The sequence below is a fragment of the Capricornis sumatraensis genome, chromosome 8, assembly GCF_032405125.1.
Source record: "Capricornis sumatraensis isolate serow.1 chromosome 8, serow.2, whole genome shotgun sequence".
In the NCBI taxonomy this organism is placed as follows: domain Eukaryota; kingdom Metazoa; phylum Chordata; class Mammalia; order Artiodactyla; family Bovidae; genus Capricornis; species Capricornis sumatraensis.
The window spans coordinates 91,209,518-91,236,880 of NC_091076.1; the positions used below are offsets into that span (position 1 = coordinate 91,209,518).

At 41.7% G+C, this 27,363-nt stretch overlaps 2 protein-coding genes across 2 annotated transcripts; both read right to left on the reverse strand.

Moving 5' to 3' along the window:
• Positions 1–4,137: 4,137 nt before the first annotated feature.
• On the reverse strand, positions 4,138–10,313 carry KRT12 (keratin 12). The gene is made up of 8 exons (XM_068978415.1): positions 9,756–10,313; positions 8,627–8,709; positions 7,527–7,683; positions 6,301–6,462; positions 5,959–6,084; positions 5,626–5,846; positions 4,706–4,776; positions 4,138–4,235 (listed from the first exon to the last, which is right to left on the reverse strand). The coding sequence occupies exons 1-8, from the start codon at positions 10,311–10,313 to the stop codon at positions 4,138–4,140; spliced, it is 1,476 nt and encodes a 491-aa protein (XP_068834516.1).
• Positions 10,314–17,967: 7,654 nt separating this feature from the next.
• On the reverse strand, positions 17,968–26,947 carry KRT20 (keratin 20). Its single transcript, XM_068979007.1, has 8 exons — positions 26,558–26,947; positions 24,040–24,122; positions 22,281–22,437; positions 21,785–21,946; positions 21,483–21,608; positions 19,432–19,652; positions 18,452–18,483; positions 17,968–18,065 (listed from the first exon to the last, which is right to left on the reverse strand). Exons 1-8 carry the CDS (start codon positions 26,945–26,947, stop codon positions 17,968–17,970), a joined length of 1,269 nt encoding a protein of 422 aa, XP_068835108.1.
• Between the last annotated feature and the right edge of the window lie 416 nt (positions 26,948–27,363).

Genomic DNA, 27,363 nt, shown 5'->3' on the forward strand with positions numbered 1-27,363 from the left:
GGATCTTACTTCCCTGACTGACTAGGGATCAAAACCGTGCCCCCTGCAGTGGAAACATGGAGACTTAACCAGTAAACCACCGCCATGGATCCATTCTATGTCACTGTAGATTAGTTATTTTTCCCTCTAGCTAGCGTGTGACATATCTCAAGTGGCTTAAATGGCAGGATTAATTTTTAAAATCTCATATCCTGAATTTCCAGTAGGTGGCACTCTTACAAAGCCTAAAGACTTCTGTTTTGGCAATCCATGGTTGTTTTCTAGATGATTCTCTTTCTACTTTCACCTCCTTGCAAACCCATTTGTTCTGGATAACTTAAATTCATTTTCCTCTAAATATCAGAGTTATGTATACTGTTTGTTAAGCATTTTAAAATGTTCAAAAGAAGAAATAGTCTTCAAACCCCTTGATTAATTTCCAAGAGATAACCACTCCAACAATTTAGTATGTACAATATTTTCCAGACCTTTCTCTAGCCCCCCCCCCGACAATATGTGCATATAAAAGTTAAAATTTACATCAGTAAAAATTTAGAATTTAAAATAATCATAATGATATGCTTGCCTTTGTTTTCTGATCCTGTACCTGGGCTTTTTCTTATGAGTAGTTTTCCTTTAAGAAAGACCTCTCATTTCTGCAATTCATTAATTGCTGAGTCCAAAAGGACCTTTCCTGTTGGTGTTGAACTAGGGCATGTGGTGCAGTGAATGATGCCTGGACTTTCATGATAAGAATTCTGTGCTAATTGCATTTCTTGGCAGTGAGCGTGGAGTAAGGAGAATTTAAATAATAAGAAGCCTAAAGCTTCCTTTTGCCAATTGAAGAGTATAGAATATTCTAAGATTTTATCTGAATAGTATTGTGATTTTTGAATTTGCTGGCTGTTCCAGGAGATGTTCACTGTTGGTGTGTTAGTGGGAAATTTTGTGAAATCACTGATTTTTTTTTTGAAAGGTAGATTCTGCCACCCCTCCAACCCCCGCCACAGTATTACCTTAAGGGCAGCTAATTTCCCCCAGAATGAGCAATCCAAGAGACCAAGTGAGACAAAAATGCTTTTGTGACCTAACCTTGGAAGGTATACAGTCACTTCTTCAGCAGGTCTGCTGTGTTCATTGTGGGAGGGGACAATGCTCAGGGGCCTCTGTAATAGGAGGTGAGGCTCCCTGGGGCCATCTTGGAGGAACCACAAGGAGTAGTCATCATAGGTGGTTTCCTTATCTGGTTACTTCACTGAGGTATAATTGATACCTAGTATTATTGGAGAAGGCAATGGCACCCCACTCCAGTACTCTTGCCTGGAAAATCCCATGGACGGAGGAGCCTGGTGGGCTACAGTCCATGGGGTCGCTAAGAGTCAGACACGACTGAGCGACTTCATTTTCACTTTTCACTTTCATGCATTGGAGAAGGAAATGGCAACCCACTCCAGTGTTCTTGCCTGGAGAATCCCAGGGACAGGGGAGCCTGGTGGGCTGCCGTCCATGGGGTCACACAGAGTTGGACATGACTAAAGCGACTTAGCAGCAGCAGCAGCAGCAGCAATATTATAATAACAGTTTTAGGTATACAATGTAATGATTTAATATTTCTATATATATTGGGAAATGGTGACTGCAATGAGTCTAGTTAACATCCATCCACAGATGGTTACTTTAAAGCCATGAGATTAGATGAGATCACCTAGGGAGTAAGAGTAGAGAGAGAAGATAGCAGGATTAAGTCAGCACTTAGAGGTCACAAAGAAGAGTCAGAGAAAGCCTCCAGGGAGGTGATGCCTTTGGGAGCCCAGTGGAGAAAATATTTCCAAAGAAGAGAAGGCTGAGAAACTAAGATAATAGTTAAGAAATGATCACCAGATTTATACCTATGCAAAACCCATTTCTCCTTGGAAGTGAAGTGAAGTGAAGTCGCTCAGTCGTGTCCAACTCTTTGCGACCCCATGGACTGTAGCCTACCAGGCTCCATCCATAGGATTTTCCAAGCAAGAATACAGGAGTGGGTTGCCATTTCCTTCTCCAGAGGATTTTCCTGACCCAGGGATCGAACCCGGGTCTCCTGCATTGCAGGCAGACGCTTTACCGTCTGAGCCACCAACAAAGGAGTCTGCTTGGAGTCTCACACAATTCAGATGTAGTTGTAAGCAAAACAGGTGTTGTTTAAAACAGTAACTATTTGCAGCCACTTTTGAGTACCAGAAAGTAGCCTCATGTATTATTTGTGGGTGATAGAGCTTGTGCAGGAAAGACCTTGATAATCTCTTGGGGTCTGAACAGTAAGGTTCTCCTAGAGTTAGATCTGGAAGGTGAGGGCTGGAGAATTGAGCTGCCATCCACAATAAAGGAAGAAGAATGGAGTATCCGAGACCGCTAGTGAATTTAAAAGAAAGTGTGACTTCAGAAAGCTGCATACGAAGCGTGTCAGCTGAGAATGACCAAATAACTAACCTTCCATGGGCTTTTGCACGCAGCACTGGAATTCCTCCAGGCCTGTACGACCCTCTTCTCTCCATTCTGCTCCTCTGACACTCCTTGCTCATCAGTTCCCCTGGTTTCTCCATAGGATTTTGGTTACACACAAAAAGCAATCATAGGACAAAAATACTGAGTACTTGCTAGGTTCCAGGGACTGCTCCTACTGTTTCATGTACACTATCTCATTTAATTTTCACAAAGCCGCTCCACTATAAGAATAGGAAACTGAGGCATACAAGAGGTTAAGTTACTTGCTATTAAGTATTAAGGTCAGAATTTGAAATCAGTCCGGCTTCAGAGATTTGGCTCTTAATCAGTAAATTTTGCTCATGGTTTCCTTTTAGGGCTTTGAATTTGGCAACTCAGACTGAACCAGTCTGAATCACCATCTACTCAGGCTTAGACTTTGGCCATCTTCTGCCCTAGCCAAGAACTTGACATCTGTTATTGACTTGTGGGTCTGACCCACCCCAATAGAAACCCCACCCTGGGCCTTGCTGGTGCCAGATAGGAGAAAGGCCATCAGAGCAATGTGTGTTCATGTCCCTATGCCCTTTCATACATGCTTCTTCTGTTCCCTTTCTCCCTTCTCTGCCTGGTTGGTTTCTGTATGAAGTATTTGGTTGCCTCATCATGAATTTTTCTTTTTCCTTCTAGTGTCCTTTGATCTTCTATCCACCCTGTCTCAGCTTATCACCATTCCTGGTAGATGTCTATCTCTGCCCTCAATCTCAGTTGTGAGTTTCTCCAGGCAAGGACTATACCTCTCCAGTCTGCACACTATGAGGGTTCAATAAGAGTTTCTTGACTGAATGAAAGAAGGTGCTGGAAAATGAACAGAACAAATGTTATACCCTGCAGTGAACAATACTTTTTTTTTTTGTAACCTTGATGGGCTGATGTAAAAAGGAAAGAACTATAAGAATCTTTTTTGTTGTTATTAATTATTCTAATTAAGTGCTAAGAAGCACTTATTTTTTTGATGTGGACCATTTTTAAAGTCTATTGAACTTGTTACATTATTGCTTCTGTTGTTTATGTTCTGGATTTTTGGCCATGAGACATGAGGGATCTTAGCTCCTGACCGGGGATCAAACCTGCACCCCCTGCTTTTGAAGGTAAGGTCCCAACCACTGGACTGCCAGGGAAGTCCCAAGAATCTTCTTAACTTAATCTCCAGCCTCAACATCTTTAGCTCAGTGTTTATCGACTTCATCAGTAGTATTTCACAAACCTCTCTCTACGCCCTTGACTGTATTGTTGGTGTCAAGAAGGTACACATTTCACATTATTACCATTCACCATTTATTAAAATTAACTTTATTAAAACAGTACTACTTGATTAAGGTCTTCTGATTAAAAATATGTTCTAGGTCACTAGAATAAAGTTTATTAAAGGACTACCTCAGGTCCAGAAAGATGTAAGGCAATTTTGATTTGCTATTGAGATCCACATTTCCACAATGATTTGTAATTAAAGTTTGTTTCGAAGGCCAAGAAAAAAAAAAAAAACAGACTCAAAGTTAACAGGGAATCCAAAGAAAATGAAACAAACAGAAGCAGAGATTGAACTAATACATCATCTTACTCTAAAAGGAATAATTTCTACTTCTAAATTTCTTGTTCCTAAGGAACTAATCATGGGGCAGATCTTGTGAAATTTTACATCAGTTCTTCAATTTCCTTAACTTGGGTCGAGACCACCTCACCATTCACCACTTCCTGCACAATTGTCTTGATTTTCCGGGCTTTGTTAGGGTCTAAAAATTAAACATGGAACAAACAGAGCAAAAGTTAGTGGTTCAAATATTCATCTAACATTTGTTGTTTAACTTAGGCTTCTAAATTAGGTATTTACTGATACAGTCAACGGAATTTAAACTTTCAGGTGTGACCTCTTCATTCTAAACAAAATCCATTTTATTTAATAAAATGTTTTCAGTGTTGTCTTATGTACAAATGAAAATGATTTCCTTTTTAAATACTTAAGAATTGTTTATGATTCTCACAATACCTCTTTGTAGAGTAGATTTTTTTTTTCCTTGCTGAACTTGCTGAAAGTTTTAACCCTGTGCAGACTACTCAGTTTATCTGCAGGAATGCATAAATATTTTTTCTTGGCTCCAAATACAAATATACTTCAAATATACACTGCTATAATCTTACAGTTTTGGTCATTAATAGATGTGATTCTGACTTGTTCTACATGATTCCTAGGGAATCTGCATACCTTTAGAGGAATCAGTTGATGGTGCTTGAGATGTGGAGGCTGTCACATAAGAACTTTCCACCAGAGAGTCACTGTAAAGAAAACAAGGGAGTTGATATCACATGATGCTTTCTGGAATGAGAAGGAAGAAGGAATTTGCTGTTTGGGCTTTTAAAATGGCCAATGAGAGAAGGTATTCTAAATTTCTTGATTAAGAATGATGGAGTGGTGCATCCTGAGAGTAATCAGTGGTGCAGCTACCTTTGTTTTCAAACCCTGTCTAAAAAGGGTTCTTGAAGTGAAGCCAACTGACAATTAATGGAAGATGTGGTTTCCCAATTTATGATCCTGAATTCTTCCCACCAGTCCAGGCTGCTGTTACTTGTGGAAAACTCCCTATAGTAGTTTCAAGGTGGTTACATGGCTGATATTTGATGTGTCATTCTTAGCATTAAAATCAGAACTCTACTGGCCGATTGTTCTAATACACGTCTGCAGTATGCCTCTGTCTGTGGCGCCGTTTTTCATCCCAGCATTTTATGAACTTTTATCAAGGGAGATAATGGTGACAACACTTTGCAAAGTGTAGAGCATTTAATAATGCTAAGGCATACTAGACATGCGAGACTCATTTGCGCCAGACTCTTTGCGACCCCATGGACTGTAGCACACCAGGCTCCTCTGTCCATGGGATTCCCAAGCAAGAATACTGGAGTAGGTTGCCAAGTCCTCATCCAGGGGATCTTCCCCACTCGGGAATAGAACCTGCACTGAAGGTGATTCTTTACCGTGGAGCCACCTAGGAACCCCTAGGTCTTTATCAGATGTGTTCTTTTCTGTCAACTAAAGACCCCTTCCCGATTCTGTTGCCCTTAAACTGCATCCGGTGTCCACTGTCGATCAGCCATTGAGGTTGTTTTCAATCCCAGTTATCTATTTACCCTTGGCCCTCGCCGTCCAGTAGGCGGCGGTAGGTCTCGATTTCCAGCTCCAGGCGAGCCTTGACGTTCAGCAGCCGCTGGTAGTCGGCGCTCTGGCGCTCGGCGTCTGCGCGCACCTGCAGCAGCTGCTCCTCCAGGCTGCCGATGAGCTGCTGCACCTGGGACAGCTGGCCGCAGTAGTCGCCCTCGGTTTCAGCCAGCGAGTCCTCCAGGGATTTCTTCTGCACGTGGGAGAGAAACGGCACAAACGTAACAATAGAGGGCACCGAAATGCGGAAGGCTGCCAATGGCCCGTCTTACTCATTTGGATGCATCTCTTGGCACGTGCCCTACCATGGCGAGCTGGGACTGGAGCTCGATCTCCAGGTTTTGAAGCGCGCGCCGCAGGTCGGTGACCTCGCTCTTGCTGGACTGAAGCTGCTCCGTGTTGCTGCTGATTTCCTTCCTGAGCTCCCCGCTCTGCCACAACAAAGAGGGGTGAGGGGACGTGAGTCAGCCCTGCTCCCCTTTAATACAAGCGTATCCACACCTTTTGTATTTGTTCGGTTCGGTTCAATCGCTCAGTCGTGTCCGACTCTTTGCGACCCCATGAATCGCAGCAAGCCAGGCCTCCCTGTCCATCACCAACTCCCGGGGTTCACTCAGACTCGCGTCCATTGTTTTTGTTAGCAGTACCTTTTCAATGAACCAGGCCTCCGCATCCTTCCGGTTCTGCTCAGCGATGGTTTCATACTGCGCCCGCATGTCGTTGAGGAGCCTGGTGAGGTCCACTCCGGGGGCAGCGTCCATTTCTACGCTGACCTGGCCTGGGCCGCCGGCCCGGCAGCTTTGGAGCTCCTGGGGATAGTGGGTGAGAGGGGCGAAGGGGCCCATTGTGACTTTCGTGGGCCTCTTCATCCACAAAAAATAGGAAACGTTACCTTTTACAACTGCGTTGGTTTAAAGACAAACCAGTTAATACAAACTATTCAAACATCTTTTATCTAAACATTAGTAGTTTTCTTCTGATTTTTGAAAGAGCTTGAGATGGGCCTTGGTAGGCTGCAGTCCATGGGGTCGTGAAGAGTTGGACACGACTGAACGACTTCACCTTCACTTTTCACTTTCATGCATTGGAGAAGGAAATGGCAACCCACTCCAATGTTCTTGCCTGGAGAATCCCAGGGACAGGGGAGCCTGGTGGGCTGCCGTTTCTAGGGTCGCACAGAGTCGGACACGACTGAAGTGACTTAGCAGCAGCAGCAGAGATGGGCCCCTAAACTCACTGCGGATCCTTGGTGCTGTGCCTGATGGATGAGCTGGCCCTGCTTTTTGGGGCTCCATGGCCTTTACAAGATGGGAAGGCCTGGTGGAATTGGTGCCCCTGGGGCTTTGAACCGCACCTGCCAAACCGAGGGCTGCAGATAGTCCCTGGGTTTGCTCACCGGTTGTACCATAGTCATTGGTTTCCAGTAGAAAGCTCTTTAGGAGTGTGCCAGGTTATGCTTAATTACTGATATACATTGTGGTATATCAGAGTTCCATGTGTGTACTGCACTGGGTATAACCAGTTTCTCTAGCATATTTAACAGTATGTATTATTGGTAGACTTTTATTTTTGAACTTTAAAAATACTGTATTTTTGGAACTTCCTTGGTGGTCCCGGGCTTCCAATGCCAGGGGCACAGGTTTGATCAAGGGACTGAAATCCCACATGCCACTTGGTGTGACCATAAACCAACCATCCAAACAAAAACACCCAAACTGTATTTTTAAAATCATGAAATCAGGACAATTAAAATTCTGATTGTCCAATGGATCATGCATATCTCTTCTAATTCCATATTTATACATTTGAAATGATAATTTTTGAATCTGGCAGAAAAAAAGCTGCTTAGAGAGCTGTCCTTTCTGGCTCTCACCTCTTCGTGGTTCTTCTTCAGGTAGGCCAGCTCCTCATTCAGGGTCTCAATCTGCGTCTCCAGGTCAGCTCTGGCCAGGGTCAGCTCGTCCAGCACCCTGCGCAGGCCGTTGATGTCAGCCTCCACACTCTGACAGAGGGCCAGCTCGTTTTCATATCTGAAAATCAAGTGCAAAACAGTCTAGGGAATCCACACACCCATTTGAATAAGGCCCCTGGCATCTTCAGGGCTACTTTGCAAATAAATCTGGCAGCAGTGTAATGAATGATGGTGTTTTTGCTTTTCTAACTTTTTATTTTCCTTTTTTTAAAAAATGATAATTTACTGCTTAGTTGGAGAGGAGTGAAAAAATTATACTTTTCTATCAGCAGTGAACCCCAGCAGCACTGCATCCCAGGCTTACAACTTTACTTCTGGTTGACTGCCCTGACTATGAACAGTAGCGACCCCTCTCTAGGTGGAGTTTCTGACAGAAGCCTAGAAGTGGTTGAAAATAAAATAATCATCTAGTCATCTTGCTTAACTTTTATTCAAGATTTAATTTAAAGCATCAATATTCCTTTAGTAACTTGTACTAGGTTTCAGGATCATCACCAAAGCAACATCTTGAGTGGAAATTCTGTGGAGCAAATAGGACCTTAGGCTTTTCCTCCTTATATCTGAGGGGAGGGGGTGGTGTAGAAAGGAGGATGGGATATAAAAATAAGTACATGGTTAATATTTTAGTTGTATGTGTCATCAGGAAAAAGATCATTTTATTTAACTCCCAGGCACAAACATTATTAATTCATTTTGATGCACAGAAGACTTAGGTTTAGGATGCTGGTGGAATTATCTTGGCACTTCATGAGTCAATAGCAAATGTCAGATATGGTAATCCACAGCCCTGGGTTTAAGCAACTTATAATTAAGGACATGTAATGTGACTCTATTGAATCTAGATACTTTCTAGAATGCCCAGTGTAAATTTACCAAAACATGTGTGGAACCTGTGAAGTGAGGAAGGCTTGAAATATTTGCCATCAATGAAGGAAGGAAAATAGAAAGTAAGAAGAAATGCTGGGACATGCCAGGTATCATTAGTCGTTTATCCTACTCACTTCATTCTGAAGTCATCGGCAGCCAGTCTTGCATTGTCGATCTGCAAGATGAGCTGGGCATTTGCAATGTTGGCAGAAATGATCTGGCAAAACAGGGGAAGACACACAAAGTGAAGTCATCAAATACTGGTGTTTCGCAAATATATCTTTGGCAGGAAAATTTTAGGTGATGTTAAAGATCAACCCTGGGATTTCTTTGGAAGGAATGATGCTAAAGCTGAAGCTCCAGTACTTTGGCCACCTCATGCGAAGAGTTGACTCATTGGAAAAGACTCTGATGCTGGGAGAGATTGGGGGCAGGAGGAGAAGGGGACGACCCAGGATGAGATGGATGGATGGTATCACGGACGAGATGGATGGATGGCATCACGGACTTGATGGACGGGAGTCTGAGTAAACTCTGGGAATTGGTGATGGACAGGGAGGCCTGGCGTGCTGCGATTCATGGGGTCGCAAAGAGTCGGACACGACTGAGAGACTGAACTGAACTGAACTGAAAGTGCTATTTTATGAAGAGTATAAAGCAGCTTTACTTTTTAAAAGAGGATATGTGTGGAGAATCTTACTTAAAAATTAAGAAACATACCTATCCCACAGAAAAGGTAGTGGGAATACAGTCATTTTATGGTAAATGATAAAATGAAACTATGGGCTTCCCTGGAAGTTCAGTTGGTAAAGAATCCGCCTGCAATGCTAGAGACCCCAGTTCGATTCTTGGGTTGGGAAGATCCTCTGGGGAAGGGATAGGCTACCCACTTCAGTATTCTTGAGCTTCCCTGGTGGCTCAGATGGTAAAGAATCTGCCCGCAGTGCAGGAGACCCGGGTTCAATCCCTGGGTTTGGAAGATCCCCTGGAGGAGGGCATGGCAACCCACTCAAGTATTCTTGTCTGGAGAATCCCCATGGACAGAGGAGCCTGGAGGACTATAGTCCATGGGGTTGCAAAGAGTTGGACATTACTGACTGACTAAGCACAGCCCAAATATCTTGAGATGAGAATTTACTCCAAATACAGTTGAATGGAAAAATATCTAAGTTTTAGGTGATTTATCACTGTAAAATCTTGAAATAGAACAAAGGAAAGTAAAAAATAATTCCCAAAGCCCCTCGAAAGAAACCATTTTGTTACCTTGTTCCTGAGGTCTTCAATCAATGGATAATATTTGCTGTAATCATTTTGTGACCCAGGATCTCCAGTCCCAGAGCCTCGTGTTTCATACCACTCTCGAATTTTGGTTTCTAGATCAGTGTTAGCCTCCTCTAGAGCTCGAACCTTATCCAGATAGGAAGCCAATCTGTCGTTAAGATTCTTCATGGTTTCCTTTTCTGATCCAGAAATAAGGCCTCCATCGATGCCAGGGAAAATCCCTACAGAGCCCCCTCCTGAGCTTCCTCCGAATCCGGTTCCCAGGCCTCCAAAGCCCCCTCCTCCAGCTCCTCCATAACCAGCACCCAGTCCTCCTGCAAAGGAACCACCACCGAAGCCAGAACTAGAACCAAAGCCAGAACTAGAACCAAACATGGAAGCAGCAGAAAAGCCTCCCCCAGAGTTGCCTCCGAAGCCAAAGGCGCTGCCCCCGTAGCCGCTTCCAATGCTTGAGGCAGACATGTCCCTGGCTCTGCCCAGGGTCCCACTCTGGGAGGACAGCCACTGAGGCAGCCCAGAGGTGCGCACAGAGAGGGACATGGTGCTGCTGGAGGGACCTGGAGCTCAGGAGGGGGCAGTGTCAGCAAGGCAGGAAGGCTAACCTTTTATAGGTCTCTGAATGGGTGTTGCCTTGGAAGGTTCACTCTCTCCATCCAAAGTATAGTGGCCCCCCTTGTTTGGCCAGCTTAACAGGAAAACGATTCATGCATATTGACAATTCACTGGTATAGATATAATTGAGTTATTTTCCCCATTACATACTTGTGATAGAAAGAAGAAATCTGGGTGGAGTGCAGATAGGTTGTCATAAAGGATTTTTCTTCCCCAAATTATTCTGTTGCTCACATTCTCTGCCCTGCACAGTGTCTTATGCATAGTGGGAAAGCAGTGAGGGATTGCTGCGTGGGGAGGTTAATGAATACTTCTTCCTAAACCTTAAGCTTCTTAAAGTTCTTCCCTCATATCTCCTATTTGTTTCCTTTGGAAAACTCAGTATGAACCATCTGATCATGATCTAGTCTATCTTCTAACAGAATATCGTTTCAGAAACAGTTGTAAAATTCACTGGGAGAAATGGGGGAACAGATGCATTTTCCAGATTGATACTGGAATTTGAGTTTCCAAGGAGTTAAAAATCTTGTCATTAGGTTGTTGCATTTTTTTTTTCTGATTCAATAAGAATACCTCTTAAACATTGAAAATACTTAAAAAAAAAAATCTTTTTACTGCACTCCATTGGATCTTAGTTCCTCTTAGTCCCTTGACACTGGAAACATGAAGTCTTAACCACTGGACCACTAGGGAATTCCCTGAGAAATGCTATTTTTGAGTAGAATATGATACTAGTAATATTTCCAGCCGATCTTCTTTTACATAATATTTGACCTTAGCAAACTCTGTGAAATCAGGAACCTCGTCTGATGGTTCACTACTGCCAACTTTGTTACTGCTCTTTTTGTTATTGAAATTGTATCAATGCTCATACATTCAACCCCTGGACCCCCAAATATCCAGATATTGTCTGAATATTATCTGGCTCTGACTCCAGCCTCTCTGAAGGTAAGGTTCTTCAGTTGTGTGAACACTCCTGTGAACAGCTGGGTCTACCTGTGCCCACTAGTTGATTTGGGGAAATCAGGGGGGTTCCACTTGAAGTCCATATCAGACTTCTAGAGGGAACGCCTAATGTCAACTCTCACAAATGGAAGGATCCTGTGACCCTCTTTATATTTCCCTAGGGACAGGGATTGATGAACTCAAAGTGAAATCCTACTACAACTTCCTTTTACCTTTTTATAGGAGAGACATATGCCAAAGGACATATTTTCTCCCAACCTAGACACATCACAAAGAGCAAGCTAGTGGGATGCCTAAATAAAGGATTTTTTTTTAAAGCAAGAAATTTGCAGAAATCGCATGTTCTCTTTCACATTAGATATAGAAAGGGAGCAGCAGTCCAAAGCAGACTCAGCTTGAAGAGAGAGGACAGCATCCAGCCATCTGTTTCATTTCTTGAGAGAATGGAAACTCGTTAAGTTAAAATGTCAGGGGTTCCAGTTCCATACGGAGATTTTTTCCAAGAATTCCATTCATCTATGTTACCAGCACTTTGTCCGAGCTTGTCTTTTTTGAATCATTAGTACTTATTGTATACTTAACGATGTTCCAGACAGTGGGCAGGTGAACTACAGACATTATTTTTAATCTTCCGTGGCAACCTCTTAAGATGGTTTTATAGATGAGCAGTCTGAGGGTGAGGATGTCAAGTGGCTTATTTAAGGCCACACAGCCAGGAGATGACCAAGACAGGAGCTGGGGCTGCAGATAGACAGACAACACAACCCTGCCTCTAACAGTAAAAACAAAAAGGACAGAGGGTCACTCTGACCCCCAAATTGTGAAACTAGGTTTCTGCCCTGCCCACCAACCAGGAGTTTTAGTTCTTTCCCTTTTCAAAATTGAACTTCATTTCTCAGTGTTTACCATGAGACCTAGCGATTTTCTCTTTCAGGTTTGCAAGAAATGGCATCACACATGAAATCCTGCAAACCTATATAGGCAAATGTGTTTTTACTTACACTTTTTGAAATGTAACCACATCTCCAGAGATCTTATGAAGTACTAGTTAAGTGACAGCCCCGCAAGACAGAGTGATTCCATTTTTTGGCCCTGGAAATGAAAGCAAATGTTACTTGCTTACAGAGTCAGAAGGAATGTGCCAAATTCTGAGCTATAACTTCGTGATATCACATACAATGGAAATATGATTAACTTGAATTTTTGAACTTGGAAACAATTTTGTGCTGAAATGTATACTTTCTAAATCTCATGCCTATATGTAAAATTTAAATAATTTGGTTCAATATGTAACACTGTTTGCACATATACCTTTGTGTTTTTATACATTTTATATATTATCCTAGACTGAAAGCTTCTCAGGTGAGGACTATATCTAATTCATTTTGTATCCTGACTCTTAGCCTAGTGTTTGCTAAACTTCATTCTTGCATACTTGGAGTTATTGCACTTGAAAGAACTTAATCCTTAATATATTTGAATCTGTCATTTAAAATTTATTTCACTTGAAAAAGACTTTGCTTTAATTTACTGGTATGATTTGAACAAGATTTATTCTGAATCCGATGGTGAATGGGGAGCAACTTCAGAAGTGGAAAAGAGAAATATTTCTTCTTCAGTGGATTTTTTTTTTTTGTAGGGGGAGGAGAGGCTAAGTTAAATAATTAGGCCTGTATTTTAGAGAATTTTTGTTTTCTTTGGCTACACAGCATAGTATGTGGGGTCAGGGTTTCTTGACCAGGGATCAACATCCCCTGCATTGGCAATGCAGAGTCTCAACCACTCCCTCAATTCCCATCAGGGAATTTCATATTTTAGAGTTTTTAGAAGTGCAAGTAACTTTTCTGACAGCTGTAAAAATATAGGAAGGTGGAAATGTATAAAATGGGGTTGTTGGCAAAATGAGGCACAGGGGAAAATGACTACAACCAGGGTGAACTGTTCAAAAGAATCATATCTCCATTTTTTGGTAGAGTTTAGGGAATATTCAAAATAAGATTATTGACATGGCATTTGTAAATCTTTAGATTTTATTAAGTAGAATGTGTGCTCATCTTATGTCAGATTGGTTAGTTTCCTAGTCTTTGACTGCAGAATTTCCTCCTGAGTTCTTTCTCTTAAAGATAGACCTTTCACTTTATGCAATTCACTGATCACTTGGTCCATAACAGCTTTTCTTTTTTTTGGTTCGTAACACCTTTTCTTTTTGCTTTGAATAACATTTTATCCTATTAGTAAGTGAAAGAATATTGAATTACTGATATAGAATGCTTTGCTTTTGAGATGAGGATGAACAAGGATCCTAGTGGTCATGATTGAGGTTGATTTCTGGACTTCAGAGCTCAGTGATTCTCAAAAGCAGGGGAGGATTGTCCGTGGTAAGAAAGAGAAGTAGGAAGATAAAATAATACCCTGGTAAGGTGAAGAGGAGCTAAAGAGCCTCTTGATTAAAGTGAAAGAGAGTGAAAAAGTTGGGTTAAAGCTCAACATTCAGAAAACGAAGATCATGGCATCTGGTCCCATCACTTCATGGGAAATAGATGGGGAAACAGTGGAAGCAGTGTCAGACTTTATTTTTTGGGGGCTCCAAAATCACTGCAGATGGTGATTGCAGCCATGAAATTCAAAGACGCTTACTCCTTGGAAGAAAAGTTATGACCAACCTAGATAGCATATTCAAAAGCAGAGACATTACTTTGCCAACAAAGGTCCATCTAGTCAAGGCTACGGTTTTTCCAGTGGTCATGTATGGATGTGAGAGTTGGACCGTGAAGAAAGCTGAGCGCCGAAGAATTGATGCTTTTGAACTGTGGTGTTGGAGAAGACTCTTGAGAGTCCCTTGGACTGCAGGGAGATCCAACCAGTCCATTCTAAAGGAGATCAGCCTTGGGATTTCTTTGGAAAGAATGATGCTAGAGCTGAAGTTCCAGTAGTTTGGCCACCTCATGCGAAGAGTTAACTCATTGGAAAAGACTCTGATGCTGGGAGGGATTGGGGGCAGGAGGAGAAGGGGACCACAGAGGGATGAGAAGGCTGGATGGCATCACTGACTCGATATACGTGAGTCTGAGTGAAGTCTGGGAGTTGGTGATGGACAGGAAGGCCTGGCATGCTGTGATTCACGGGGTCATAAAGAGTTGGACATGACTGAGTGACTGAACTGAACTAAACTGAACTGAAGGTGAATTTTGAAAGTGAGTCTAGGAGAGAAAAGGGAAATTAAAAAAATAGAGATCACTGAAAGAGAAAGTTGCTCGGGCATGTCCAGTGCCTTGTGACCCCATGGACTATACTGTCCATGGAATTCTCTTGGCCAGAATACTGGGGTGGGTAGCAGTTCCCTTCTCCAGGGGATCTTCCCAACCCAGGGATAGAACCCAGGTCTCCCATGTTGCAGGCGGATTCTTCACCCTCTGAGCCATGAGGGGAACCCAGGAGTCCTGGAGCGGGAAGCCTGTCCCTTCTTCAGGGGATCTTCCCGATCCAGGAATCGATCCGGGGTCTCCTGCGTTGCAGGCGGATTCTTTATCAGCTGAGATACCAGGGAAGCCCAATGCCTTAAGTTGGAATTGTTGTTTGAGGGTGTAATCAGGTACCTGAGATCACTACCAAGTGAGTGAGAGTGAGAGCAGAGGGTATCCTCAGGTAAAGTTTTGATTTTATATCATTTCATTTTTTTCTTTTTATATGTTGTAACAACTCTGTGTGGAAATAATTCCCAAAGCCCAGGAAAAAAAATGTTCTCTCCACCCTAACTTCACCTCTAGGGATTCTCTCTGCATTGGATAGCTCCATGTCTGCACTGACAATCTCATATAAAGTAACAAAACACATTGATGATAATTCTAATGTATGATTAAAAAAAAAACACCTGTATTTACTGACTACGAACCTGCTCTGGATCTGTATGCCTGTCAGAAATTGGATTGTCCTGTTCTGGTTCTTAGCTCCTGTAAGAAGTACATAGATAGATACAGAGATTAATGCTTAACTCTCACACAGTTGATACTGGTAGAACTGGAGATAGAACCATCTGGTTCCATGAGTATGTATGGTCTCATCTACTTTCTTTGAAAGATTACTTGGAAGAAACTAGAGTTAGACCAAAAGGCAAGGATTGATCTTCATTTTTTATGACAGGAAGTTGAGTCAAAAATAATGGTCCCACCTCTTTTTAAATAAAGCATCATTATTGTCATATGACTATGGTCGTGTGTAGTGAATTTCAAAAGCATCTCCTGTAAGCTTTTTATTAGTTAGACTCACAATGTCAGATATTTGTATGTTAAAGCTTCAGACTCTTCCGGAACGTGTCTCAGGACGTGAAAAAGAATTCACTTCTAAATATTCTTGACATCTTTAAAATCAATTTACTAACTAAAGTGACTTGGAAGGAAATTAAGAAATGAGAAAGAAACCTCTTTACTACTTTGAAAAGTAATAGATTGAGAAGCGATGAGAATAATATCTTTTCTGACAAAGGCTGTGCTGAATCAAATCTTGTGTGTGATGTAAGCTGGACATTTGTGATAATTGGATGTTGTAAGTGTCTGGCTAGTGAAAAGTGACAATGAGTAAATGACAAAACAACTAAGGATAGGTGTTCATTCCAAGTGTGACTCAGTAAGTGTTTGTCAATGTAATTAGTTGCTGAAAAAGACATGATGACTTTAGACAAACAGCTCTGAGTTCAAACTTGCTCTGTTACTTGGTAACTGTGACTTTGGGAAAGTACTTTTTTGTGTCTTCATATATAATTCTCATTTGTCCTTATGTGTAAAATGGGAATAATATGGTAGGTCAAACCAGGTAAAATTGCTATTTCTGAAGGTCAAAGATGATCATCTGTTGGCAAGTTCATATGACTCAATCCAAGTCCCTCTGCCTCACAGGTAGAAGACTTTCATTGTAAAGATTAAATGGGAAAGGCATATAAAATGCTGGCACACTGTTTAACTCATAGGAAGTGCTCAGTAAATGTTAGATATTACTATCTTAAGTGAATCACATTATTATTTTCAATATAATAATCACTCAAAATCCTATTTATTTATAAATGTGAATATTAAAATTTAAATTTGAGCTATCCATTTCCTAGAATACAATGATAGAGGGCAAATTAATTTTTTCCTGGAAACATTTGGAAGGCAGTTATTACTCACAAAAATGCAAATTTAGTGAGATGTAGAATTTAGAAGTCTCACTAGGACACAGTATATGACCCTTCGTATCTGGTTTCTTTCACTTAGTATCATGTTTTTAAGGTTCATCCCTGTTGTAGCCTGTGTCAGCACTTCATTCCTTTTTATTGCAGAATACTGTTCTGTTGTGGGGCTTCCTCAGAGGCTCAGTGGTAAAGTGCCCTTCTGCCAATGCAAGAGACACAGGAATCAGAGGATTTGATCCCTGGATCGGGAAGATCCCCTGAAGGAAGGCATGGCAACTCACTTCAGTATTTTTGCCTGGAGAATCCCGTAGACAGAGGAGCCTGGCGGGCTACAATCCTGACTCACGACGAGTCAGACATGCCTGACGTGGCTGAGCACGCAACACTATTCTGTTGCTGAAGTATACCACATTTTGTGTATCTGTTCATCAGGTGATGGGCGGCGTTTGAGTTGTTTCCATTTTGGGGCTGTTAAAAATAATGCTGCTATGAACATTTGTATACAAAAGAACACATTGTATGATTCCGTTTATATGAAATGTCCAGATTAGGCAAATCCATAGAGGGAGGAAGTGGATTAGTGGTTTTCGGAGGTTGAGGGGAAGAGGTTTGGAGGGACTGCCAAAGGAGCTTCTTTTTGGAGTGATGAAAATGCTGTAAGATTAGATAGCGGTGATAGCTGCACAACTCTGTGAACATGCTAGAGACAGCTGAATTGCATACTTTATTATAAAAAATTGTGAGAAACATTTCATAATATACAATTACCACATAGAGAAAGAGAGCACCCGATGATGATTTATGCAGTTTATTATCATAAGGAGAAGCATTCTGCCTTGAGAAAGGTTTTGCTAATTTTGTTTTCAGTCTATTCCCATTTCAAGCATAATGTGCTTCATTCTTATTCTGCTCAGCGTTTATGATCGGAATTTGACTCTCAAATTATTCAGAGCCGAGCTGAGTTTTAAAGACAGCCAAGACAATAAGGGGGGAAGCAAATATAATTTAAAGCTAGCAGAATTATACTGATATTAAAAATTCAGTGAAATTAATCAAGAAATTGACTCAAGAATCCAGGAAACCCTGAAAGGAGATTTTTGCAGTTCAGAAATGGGAGGTGTTAGAGAGGTTCATTTGTAGTTTGCATACCCTCCTCTGCTTTGTAAGGTTTAGTAATGATATTAGCTTGTGATTAATGCATTTTGTGTTAAAGGCGGCAGTAATGATATTTTAAATATCCCAGTGATCATTGGATTTCATTTTTGCTCACAGCTTCTCTGAGTAAAACATTTATATTCAATTACAGAGACTAGTAAATGGACTCCCTTCTTCCCCCTCTAATCACCGAGAAACATTAATAGTGCTTTCTGATGCCAGTTTCTTGAAGGGAGTGAACGTTATAGCTACATTTCTTTCAAAACCTCAGCAGCATCACTTTCTGCCAGCCCTTCATATATTTTCTTCCACTTCTTTGACTTCAGATGACACAACCTTGCCATCCACTACTTCTTGTACGACTGTCTTAATCTTCCTGGTCTTCTTTATATCTGAATTGAGATTTAAATATAAAATGTTAATTCAAACCCAGGACGCTACTATTTTAGAATACTCAGCTTTAAATTACTATTTGGTATGTATTTCCTTCTTTTAGAAAGGAGTTGAACCCATTCTCTTTCTGAAATGATCTTAAGTCCATTTTCTAAATAAATGAGAAAAATTTTCTACTCTCCCCACTCCCCACAAAAGAAATATGTCATATTGAAATATGATGTGCCCCGAATTCAGAATCCGTAAGATGATATCTGTTTACTTAAGAGCCGACTTTCCTTTACTCTTCACCAGTGGCAGATAAGTGGTAAACTACTGAGTGAAAATTCAGTCTTATAGGACATGTGTAAGAATTTAGGAAAAAAAAAAAATTTAGAATCCTTACCTCTCTCATCCAGAGTGCTTAACTGATATTCTCTAGTTTTGTTTTTCGTTTTTTTAAGGAAAAGAAAAAAAAAAAAAGAAAAACAGAAAAACGTGTTATTACCATTTTGCAAATGAAATGCTCTCCTGCCTGTTCTGCTTAAAAATAAAGTCTGAGTGATGTGTGTTTTACTACTGTTTGTCTTTCCCCTCTCTTTGCAGTGCTTGCTCCTTCAAGCTCGAGCGTCTTACTTTTTAACTTGAAAACTCCATAGCTTCAGAAATGACTGGTTTAACATACACTAGGGATCTTTAATTACTAGAAGTTTCTGTAATTACAATAACAAAATTATGAAGGCGGTTTACATCTTGTGTTCTTTTGTTGCCTTTCGTGGGGGTGGTATTTGAAGACAGTTGCTGCGACCGCACTGATGATTCTCAGACTGGTTCCCACAGACCTCTGTGGCCTGTTTTTCAATTCATGATCTTGCAGTGAGAACTCTAAAAAGTTATAGTGCTTTCACTTGGAACTCTGCTCAATGTTATGTGGCAGCCTGGATGGGAGGGCAGTTTGGGGGAGAATGGATACATGTATATACATGGCTGAGTCCCTTCGCTGTTCACCTGAAGCAATGACAACATTGTTAATTAGCTATACTCCAATAAAAAATAAAAAGTTTAATAAAAAATTATAGTGCTTTCAATTATGTATCAATCATAACAATTAACACAAGCCTATCTGTATCAGATATGCTTCACCATCTTCTGTCTCAGCCCTACAGCATGACCTCAAGCACAAAGGATTAGTATTTTTTGGGGGGGTGTGCATACTGGTTGGTAAATTTTTGTTTTGTTGGTGTTGTTGGTGGGGGTGTGTGTAGTTGTTTTTCAGCTAGGGATTACAATGGTGCTGGGGAAAGAGTTACAGAGTTTAAGGTATGGACATTAAAATAGAATAGCAGATGGACATCGACATCTATCCTTTGATTCTAAGAGCCTTACTTGACATTTTCTCCTTCCAGAAGACGGCGGTAGGTAGCAATTTCCTGCTCAAGCCGGATCTTTATGTCAAGGAGGATATTATATTCATGGATCTGGCGTTCTGTGTCCATCCGAACCTGCACCAGTTGGCCCTCGAGGGAGTTTAGCTGTGCCTGGATTGTGGCCAGGTGGCTGCTATAGCGAGCATTGGCCTCCTGTAGTGTATGCTCCAAAGCTTCTTTCTATGAGCACAAGAAAAAGTAGATGCTTCTTATTTGAGGATCCGATTCAAGAGGTGCCTCGATGTTAATTTCTCTTGAGAAGAATTCTTTTATCTAGTCATTGTGGGAATCATGCATATTTCTAGCTTTATCTCTCACTTTTTCCAACGAGACAGCCTCAGCTAATCAACAGGGATCACTGGCTGTTCAGGTTTTTGTTGGTTTGTTTGAGTTTGCACTCTGTGTCATATGTATTTTTGTTCTCTGTGTTTGCTTCTCCTCACTGTGATTTGTAGTGCCTTTCCATTAGGAGGACTGGACTTGCTAAACCTGTTGATGGTAGGCTTGGTTATGTGAGTTTCTTTGGCTAATGAAATGCAAGTGAAACTGACCAATGCATTTTAGGAGGAGACAGCTTTAAGAGCTGTCACATAGTCTAGCTATCGCCCCTTTTCTTCTGGCACAACACTGGCATGTCCACTTACCCTGGAGTGGAAAAGTCATGGAGCAGAGCTGAAGCCAGCCCGTGATGGATGTAGTGCTATTGTCACAGGGAAGAACAAAATCTGACTACATGTTGGATCTGTTTCTTTTACTTTAGCCTTTGCTTCCTGTTGCTTTTGTTCACTGTCTTATCCATAATGGCCTGCCTCAGGGAACCAGGCCTGTCTGCCTGAACGTTAAACCAAAGTGCCTTTGCTTAAGGAAACATCCTCATCCTGTCCACCTGTGGTGGTTTAGACACTAAGTAGTGTCCGACTCTTGCAACCCTATGGACTCTAGCCTGCCAGGCTCCTCTGTTCATGGGATTCTCCAGGCAAGAATACTGGAGTGGGTTGCCATTTCCTTCTCCAATGCATGCATGCATGCTAAGTCGCTTCAGGGATCAAACCCGGGTCTCCTGCATTACAGGAAGATTCTTTACTGATTTCCCTGGTGGCTCAGATGGTAAAGAGTATGCCTGCAATGCGGGAGACCTGGGTTCAATCCCTGGGTCAGGAAGATCCCCTGGAGAAGGAAATGGCAACCCACTCCAGTGTTCTTGCCTGGAGAATCCCATGGACAGAGGAGTCTAGCAGGCTACAGTCTATGGGGTCGCAAAGAGTTGGACATGACTGAGCAACTTTACTTTCACTTCTTTACTGACTTAACTACAAGGGAAGCCCTGTCCACCCATATGTAAATGACTACGAGAAAGAAGAAATTAACAGCCTTCCCGAGGCTAAACATTCCAGGAGATATTTGTAAGCCTTATGACCTTTTTACTTTGTTTCCTCACCTCCTCCCCATCTCTGTTCTATGAAAGAAACTGGCATCCAGACCCCCGATGAGATGGTTATTTTGAGACATTAGTCTGCCATCTTCTCAGTCTGCCAGCTTTCCAAATAAAGTCTTCATTCCTTGTCTCAACACCTGGACTCTGATTTATTGACTTGTTGTGTGGTGAGTAGAGTGAGCTTGGACTGAGTAACAGTTATTGTAAGCCATTGTGATTTGAAGGTTGTTACCACAGCATAATTCATCATGAGCTGACTGATATGCTTAGCCTGGAATGTCTTGTCCCCTCTTCTCCAATTAAAAATTGCACCTTACTCTTTCCAGTCTACTTTAAAGGCCACTTTTCCTGTGACATCCTCCAGCTCTACTTTGACCTCTGCATTCTTGCAGTGTCTTGTCCTTTACTTTGACTTCTTTCTGTCTTTTCATTATCATCAGTTGTTTGACGTGTTTTCCTGACTGTTCTGCAAAGGGAGGGATTATTTCTTATAGGTACTTGCATTTCCAGAGTTCCTGATACAGGCGCTTAGTAAACACACACCCCGTGAGAGCTGAAAGTTAGATGTGCTTTACCATACTGAGAAGAGACTGGAGCTCTATTTCCAGGACCTGGTGGGTGTGTCTCTGCTCTTTTATTTGATCCTTGTTTCCTTTTAACTCTTCAGTGCTCACTGTGACTTGCTTTTGCAGATCATTAATCTAAAGTTCCAAAATGAAAAAAAAAAAAAAGAATGAAAGAACGAAAATAAGGAATAAAGGGAGGAAAGAATAGAGGGAGGGGTGGAGGGAGAGAGGAAGGAAGGAAGGAAATGAGTTAACTGTTTTTGGAAGACAGCTTCCTCACATTGGCTTACCCATTAGAATTATGCTATTACCTGTATCTCAAACTGTTCTTTGGCTTTCTGAAGGTTCTCTTGGGCCATGGCATCATATTTCTGCCTCATTTCATCCATGATGGCACCGAGGTTCCGGCTCGGAGCGGCATCCACCTCTACATTTACATTATTGCCCAGATGAGCACGTAGGCTCCTCACTTCCTACAGGGGTGAAAATTCCAATTGATTATAGTCTGAAGTACATTCTCAGATGAGGCTATGCAGAAAAGACATAGTAAATCTTAAGGCTTCTTTCCTTGGGGATGAGTAATAGAGAAAGAAAACAGCTTAGCTAAGGCTTATTATGGCTCAGAGACTGCGCCAGGTCATTTAAACCTGGCAGCAGCCAGATTGAAAAGATGTTAAGGCTCCTATTAATCTTGTCATCTTTTTCACCACCACCGCAATCATCACGTCTTCCTCTTTTTCCTCCTCCTCCTCATTATTATTAGAGCCGTTCTATCATTTCCAACACTGCTTCTGAATATTTTCTCACCTCCTCATGTTCTTTTTGGAGGAGATGCAGGTCTTTAGTCAGCTCTTCAATTTGAATCTCCAAGTCTGCCTTCTTTAGAGTTAAGTCATCAAAGACCATTTTCAGGTCATGAATATCAGCCACCACTGTTTGGCAAATCCCCTGCTCAGCTTCATATCTGTGAATTAAGTAGTATGGAGAGATAATTGAGTTCTTCTTAAGCCATTATAGAAGAGATGATCTTAAAATGATAATAAGATCAATCTTTATGTGGTATAAGAAGAGATCAGTTTTAGTACATCATTGTGTCTCTATACATTTGGAAATGTTCTGGAGAACCTTGGACTCAGATCACTTGCTTCATAGGGTAGTCTCTGTGATTTGGGGTGATTGGTAAAATAACACTCTGAAATTACTTTTAAAATTTCTTAAATTCTGGAATATATTGTTTTAAAACTTAAAAATTGCTCTAATTACTGTGTTAGCAAAGGATTCACATTATTGATATTAACTAATGGTTAGTAGAAAGACTCACAGACTTAGTTGGTTGCCAGGGGTGAAGATGGAGGGAAGGAATAGTTAGGGAGTTTGGACTCGACATGTACATTGCTGTATTTAAAATGGATAACCAACAAGTCTTTTTCCTACTTGTTGGTTAGCACAGAGAATTCTGCTGAATGTTATCTGGTAGCCTGGATGGGAGGGGAGTTTGGGGGAGAATGGTTATATGTATATGTGTGGCTGAATCCCTTTGCTCTCTACCTGAAACCATCATAACATTGTTAATTGGCTATACTCCAGGATAAAATAAAAAAGTTAAAAAGTTAACTAAAAATTGGTTAGATTTACTTAATGAATGAACATGACCAGTTTATTTTTATTACTTTGTAAAACGATGCACCCAAAGTGAATTATCTTAAAAATTCATGCATTCTCTTCTATGACCTTATATATTCCCATTTTTATTAAAATAGTAAACTTTAAGAAGTGATAATGCAATGAGGCTCCCAAATGCTGACTGGAATTAATGAACTTTTACTGCTTTAATTTCCAGATCTGCTTTCTCATTTCTTTCTTTTTGATCCCTTATAGCATTATAATGCTGTGCTTTTAAACCACAAAAGACTCTTCAGTGTCAATGTATTGTACAAATTCAGGATGAGGAAGCTCTAGTGTGGAAGCAGTTATGAGGAACAGCTCTGATCGCATGTAATGTGATGTGACTGCACGAAAGTGAACACAACTTGAACTGCTTTGATCAACCTGGTTCTTTGGTTGGTCAGACCTTACTGTAAAACACTGTCAAACTGGAAGGATTAAGAGCCACCCCTGGAACTTCGGTCATTTACTTGAAGGAACATGGATGACTCAGAGAATCACTAAGCGTAGATAAATGACTCTCTAGATAACAAAAGGGTACAGGCAGAAGGGAAGTTGTAAACTGCCTTCCTATTACTCCAAAGAGCAGAATTAGTTTCAGTAGGTGAAAAGGTAGAACTAAAAAAGAATGTTCTAGCAATCAGAGCTGACCAAGGAGAACAGTAGTAATTACCAGAGGTGTTCATTTACACTCTGGGTGACTGTATCTTAGGACTACGGGAGGAGAAGTCCAGTTCTGACGCTAGATCAGAAAGCTTCTAACACCCTTTTAACTCCAAGGTTCTGATACTATTCAGTGGGAGCTCCTTCGCCAACAATGCTGTGGGGAGTCAAGTGTCATGAAGGACCACTGAAAGGCCCTCCTTTTCAGGAAGTGTCAGCATGGTATCAGAGAACCTACTTCAGCCTGAAGTCCTCGATAGCCAGTTTAGCATTATCGATTTGCAGGACACATCGAGCATTCTGCAGTTGAGCATCTTTAATCTGGAAAATACACCAGAAAGAGTGACATTTTCAACTGGACAGAAGTCTAAAATTATTGAGTTGATCCTCAGATACAGCCTCTCTTGAACTGAAGACAATGTTCATCTCAGGGATTGCCACATGAAAATAGAAAGGAGAAATATTGGGTTGGAGCTTTAATACAATAGATTCATAAAATGCAACTTGAGTCCTGAGGGTTTGGTCAGTTTCCGTATGACTCTACAAATGAAGAGCTTAATTCAACTTGAGCCATCAGAACTTACTGAGAGCCTTGTCTTTGATGTTCCTGCTTAGAACCTTCCTGTTAGCCCCTTTCACTTGGTGAGCTCCTCTCTCCTCTCAGCCTCAATATCATTGCTTCAAGGAAGACTTCACTGGTTTCCTCAAAACAGAGCTGGATGAACTGCCTGTGCTTTCACAGCCCTACATAGCCCTCCCTTTATCCTTCCACATGGGACAATGTTGCCTTTGTCCATATTTGTTTCCCCCAAATCACATTAGGGCTTCCTTGGTGGCTCAGATGGTAAAGAATCTGCCTGCAGTGTGAGAGACCTGGCTTTGATCCCTGGGTTGGGAAGATCCCCTGGAGGAGGACATGGCAACTGACTTCAGTGTTCTTGGCTGGAGAATCACCATGGACAGAAGAGCCTGGAGGGCTATGGTCCATGAGGTCTCAAAGAGTCGGACATGATTGAGTGACTAAGTACAGCACACAAATCACATTATGTTCACCATCATCTTTCCCAGTGCCAGCTGTTGCTGCTTCTGCTGCTGCTGCTAAGCTGCTTCAGTTGTGTCCGACTCTGTCTGACCCCATAGACGGCAGCCCACCAGTCTTCCCTGTCCCTGGGATTCTCCAGGCAAGAACACTGGAGTGGGTTGCCATTTTCTTCTCCAATGCATGAAAGTGAAAAGTGAAAGTGAAGTCGCTCAGTCGTATCCAACTCTTAGCGACCCCATGGACTGCAGCCTACCAGGCTCCTCCACCCATGGGATTTTCCAGGCAAGAATACTGGAGTGGGGTGCCATTGTTTTCTCTGAGTGCCAGCACTTAGTGTCTATTAAACACTGGCTGAATGAATGCACATTTGCTATGTGGTGTTAACTTGTGTAGGCACTGGGGCTATTGCGATGGCAAAGTCCCTAATCTTAAGAAGTGGTTACCTAATGGATGAATACTCTAAGATGCATATAGATCAGAAGTCTGCTTGTAAAAGATGCTACGAAGGCATGTCTCTTTCAATAGATCTAGTCCTGAAGAGAGCAGTCTTCTTTCATATGCTGGGCCTGCTCAGGTAACATTTGGCTGTGCCTATGTGTTTAGGATGGCCTGAAATAGCTTCATAAACATGAATCATGCAATGGCTAGGGGAGAATGGTTGGCTGATTTTGAATATTTTAGTAAGAGCCTGAGAAAAATGAGCTGTTGGCAGAGGGGCAATTTAAACACCTTTGCTTTCACATTCCCACAGTTCCAGAAATCCCAAAGTAACCTCCTGTAGAATCAGAATTAAATTGCACTGATGTTTAATATAATGCAAGAAAAGAGAGACTTGCTGGCAAGTAAGTGGCCTTTGCTCTAAAGAAAGAGGAATGTTAAAATGGAAATGAAAATGAAAGGGACAATTTTCTTGATTAGATAAGAATTTTAAACCAGAGTAAGTGTTCTGTGTCACATTTGACATCTTCAGTTAGGAGCAAAGTCTTCTTTAATTCCACGTTATTGATAAAATGGAGCACTCCACCTTTCTGGTATGACATGGGAGCAGGTATGATTGTACTAAATTTGAATTGGGGCAATAAAACATTTTATGACTGTTGAAGTGGTTTCTGAACTGCTTGGTGAATGAATGATGATCAGCTTATTAAACATTTTAAGAGTATTTTAAAACCCAGATATCATTAAGACCTATGCCCCATCCCCATTACCACCTTGAATCATTTCATCATTGAAATTTGTGATCCAGTATTCTGACACTTGTGGAGATTCCCTGGTGGCTCAGACAGTAAAGATTCTGCCTGTAATGCAGGATACTCAGGTTCAATCCCTGGGTTGGGGAGATCCCCTGGAGGAAGGCATATTCATTTGGAGGGCAACCCACTCCAGTATTCTTGCCTTGAGAATCCTATGGACAGAGGAGCCTTGCAGGCTACAGTCTCTGGGGTTGCAAAGACTGGGACACAACTGTGCGACTAAGCGTGCACACACACACACACGCGCACACACAAATCATCCTATTATGTAGTCAGGTTCTCTAGCAATAAGGGTAGATGGCATATAAAATATAGCATATAAAAATATGCCATTTTCATAGATGTGGCATTTAAGCCTAATTTGCTTTACAGTGCCCATTTGGACCACCCAACATATATGCCCTTCTTAACGTATGATACAGCTAGACAGTGGAGAAGAAAGCAGAAGTATCCTGCCTCACCTGATCTCGCAGCTGTTTGATTTGTTCCAAATATGCACTGTGGTCCCGGCTGGTGCTAGGTGTGTTGGTTTCATACCAATGCTTGATCTGCTGTTCAAGGTGGGAGTTGGACTGCTCCAGTGACCGCACTCTTTCTAGGTAGCTTGCTAGGCGGTCATTTAGGTTCTGCATGGTCATCTTTTCATTGCCAGCAAACAGGTTTCCTCCAGCAGGGTCGCTCCCATAGTTTAGCATGTGTCTAGACGTCGAGATGCGGGTGCCGTGGCCTCCAGCCCCTCCATACACGCTGGGTGTAACCCCCCTCCTATATATGGACCTGCTCATGCTGAGCGCAGGGCCCTGGGAAGAGGAACTCAGGCTTCGATGGAATCTTCTCTGATTGAAATCCATTGGCGGTTCTAGGAGGAAGCAGCTGTTGTAGCTTCAGGATGGATGGAGCAGAGTCCGTCTCTTGGTCGCGGATGAGCTGACCTTTTATAGAACTCACAGGAGAAACGCCTCCTCTGCTGACATGTCACTTTACGATTGACACCACAATCCACCTTGCCTTGCCTCTTTTCTTTCCCCTTTGTACAGCAGTCTATTTAATACCATTCCAGAAATTACCACTAGAGGCCTTTCTCAGAGGCTTTTTTCAGGAGTGATTTCTTTTTTCAACAGAGGAAACAAAGGGAAACTGGAAAGTATTGTTTTAGCCTTTGCACCTGCCTTGGCACGTTTTCTTTCATCCTAATGTACACATAAAGCATATTTGCAATCTCCATGAATAATTTATCTGAAAATAAAGATGTGTGTACATAATAGTA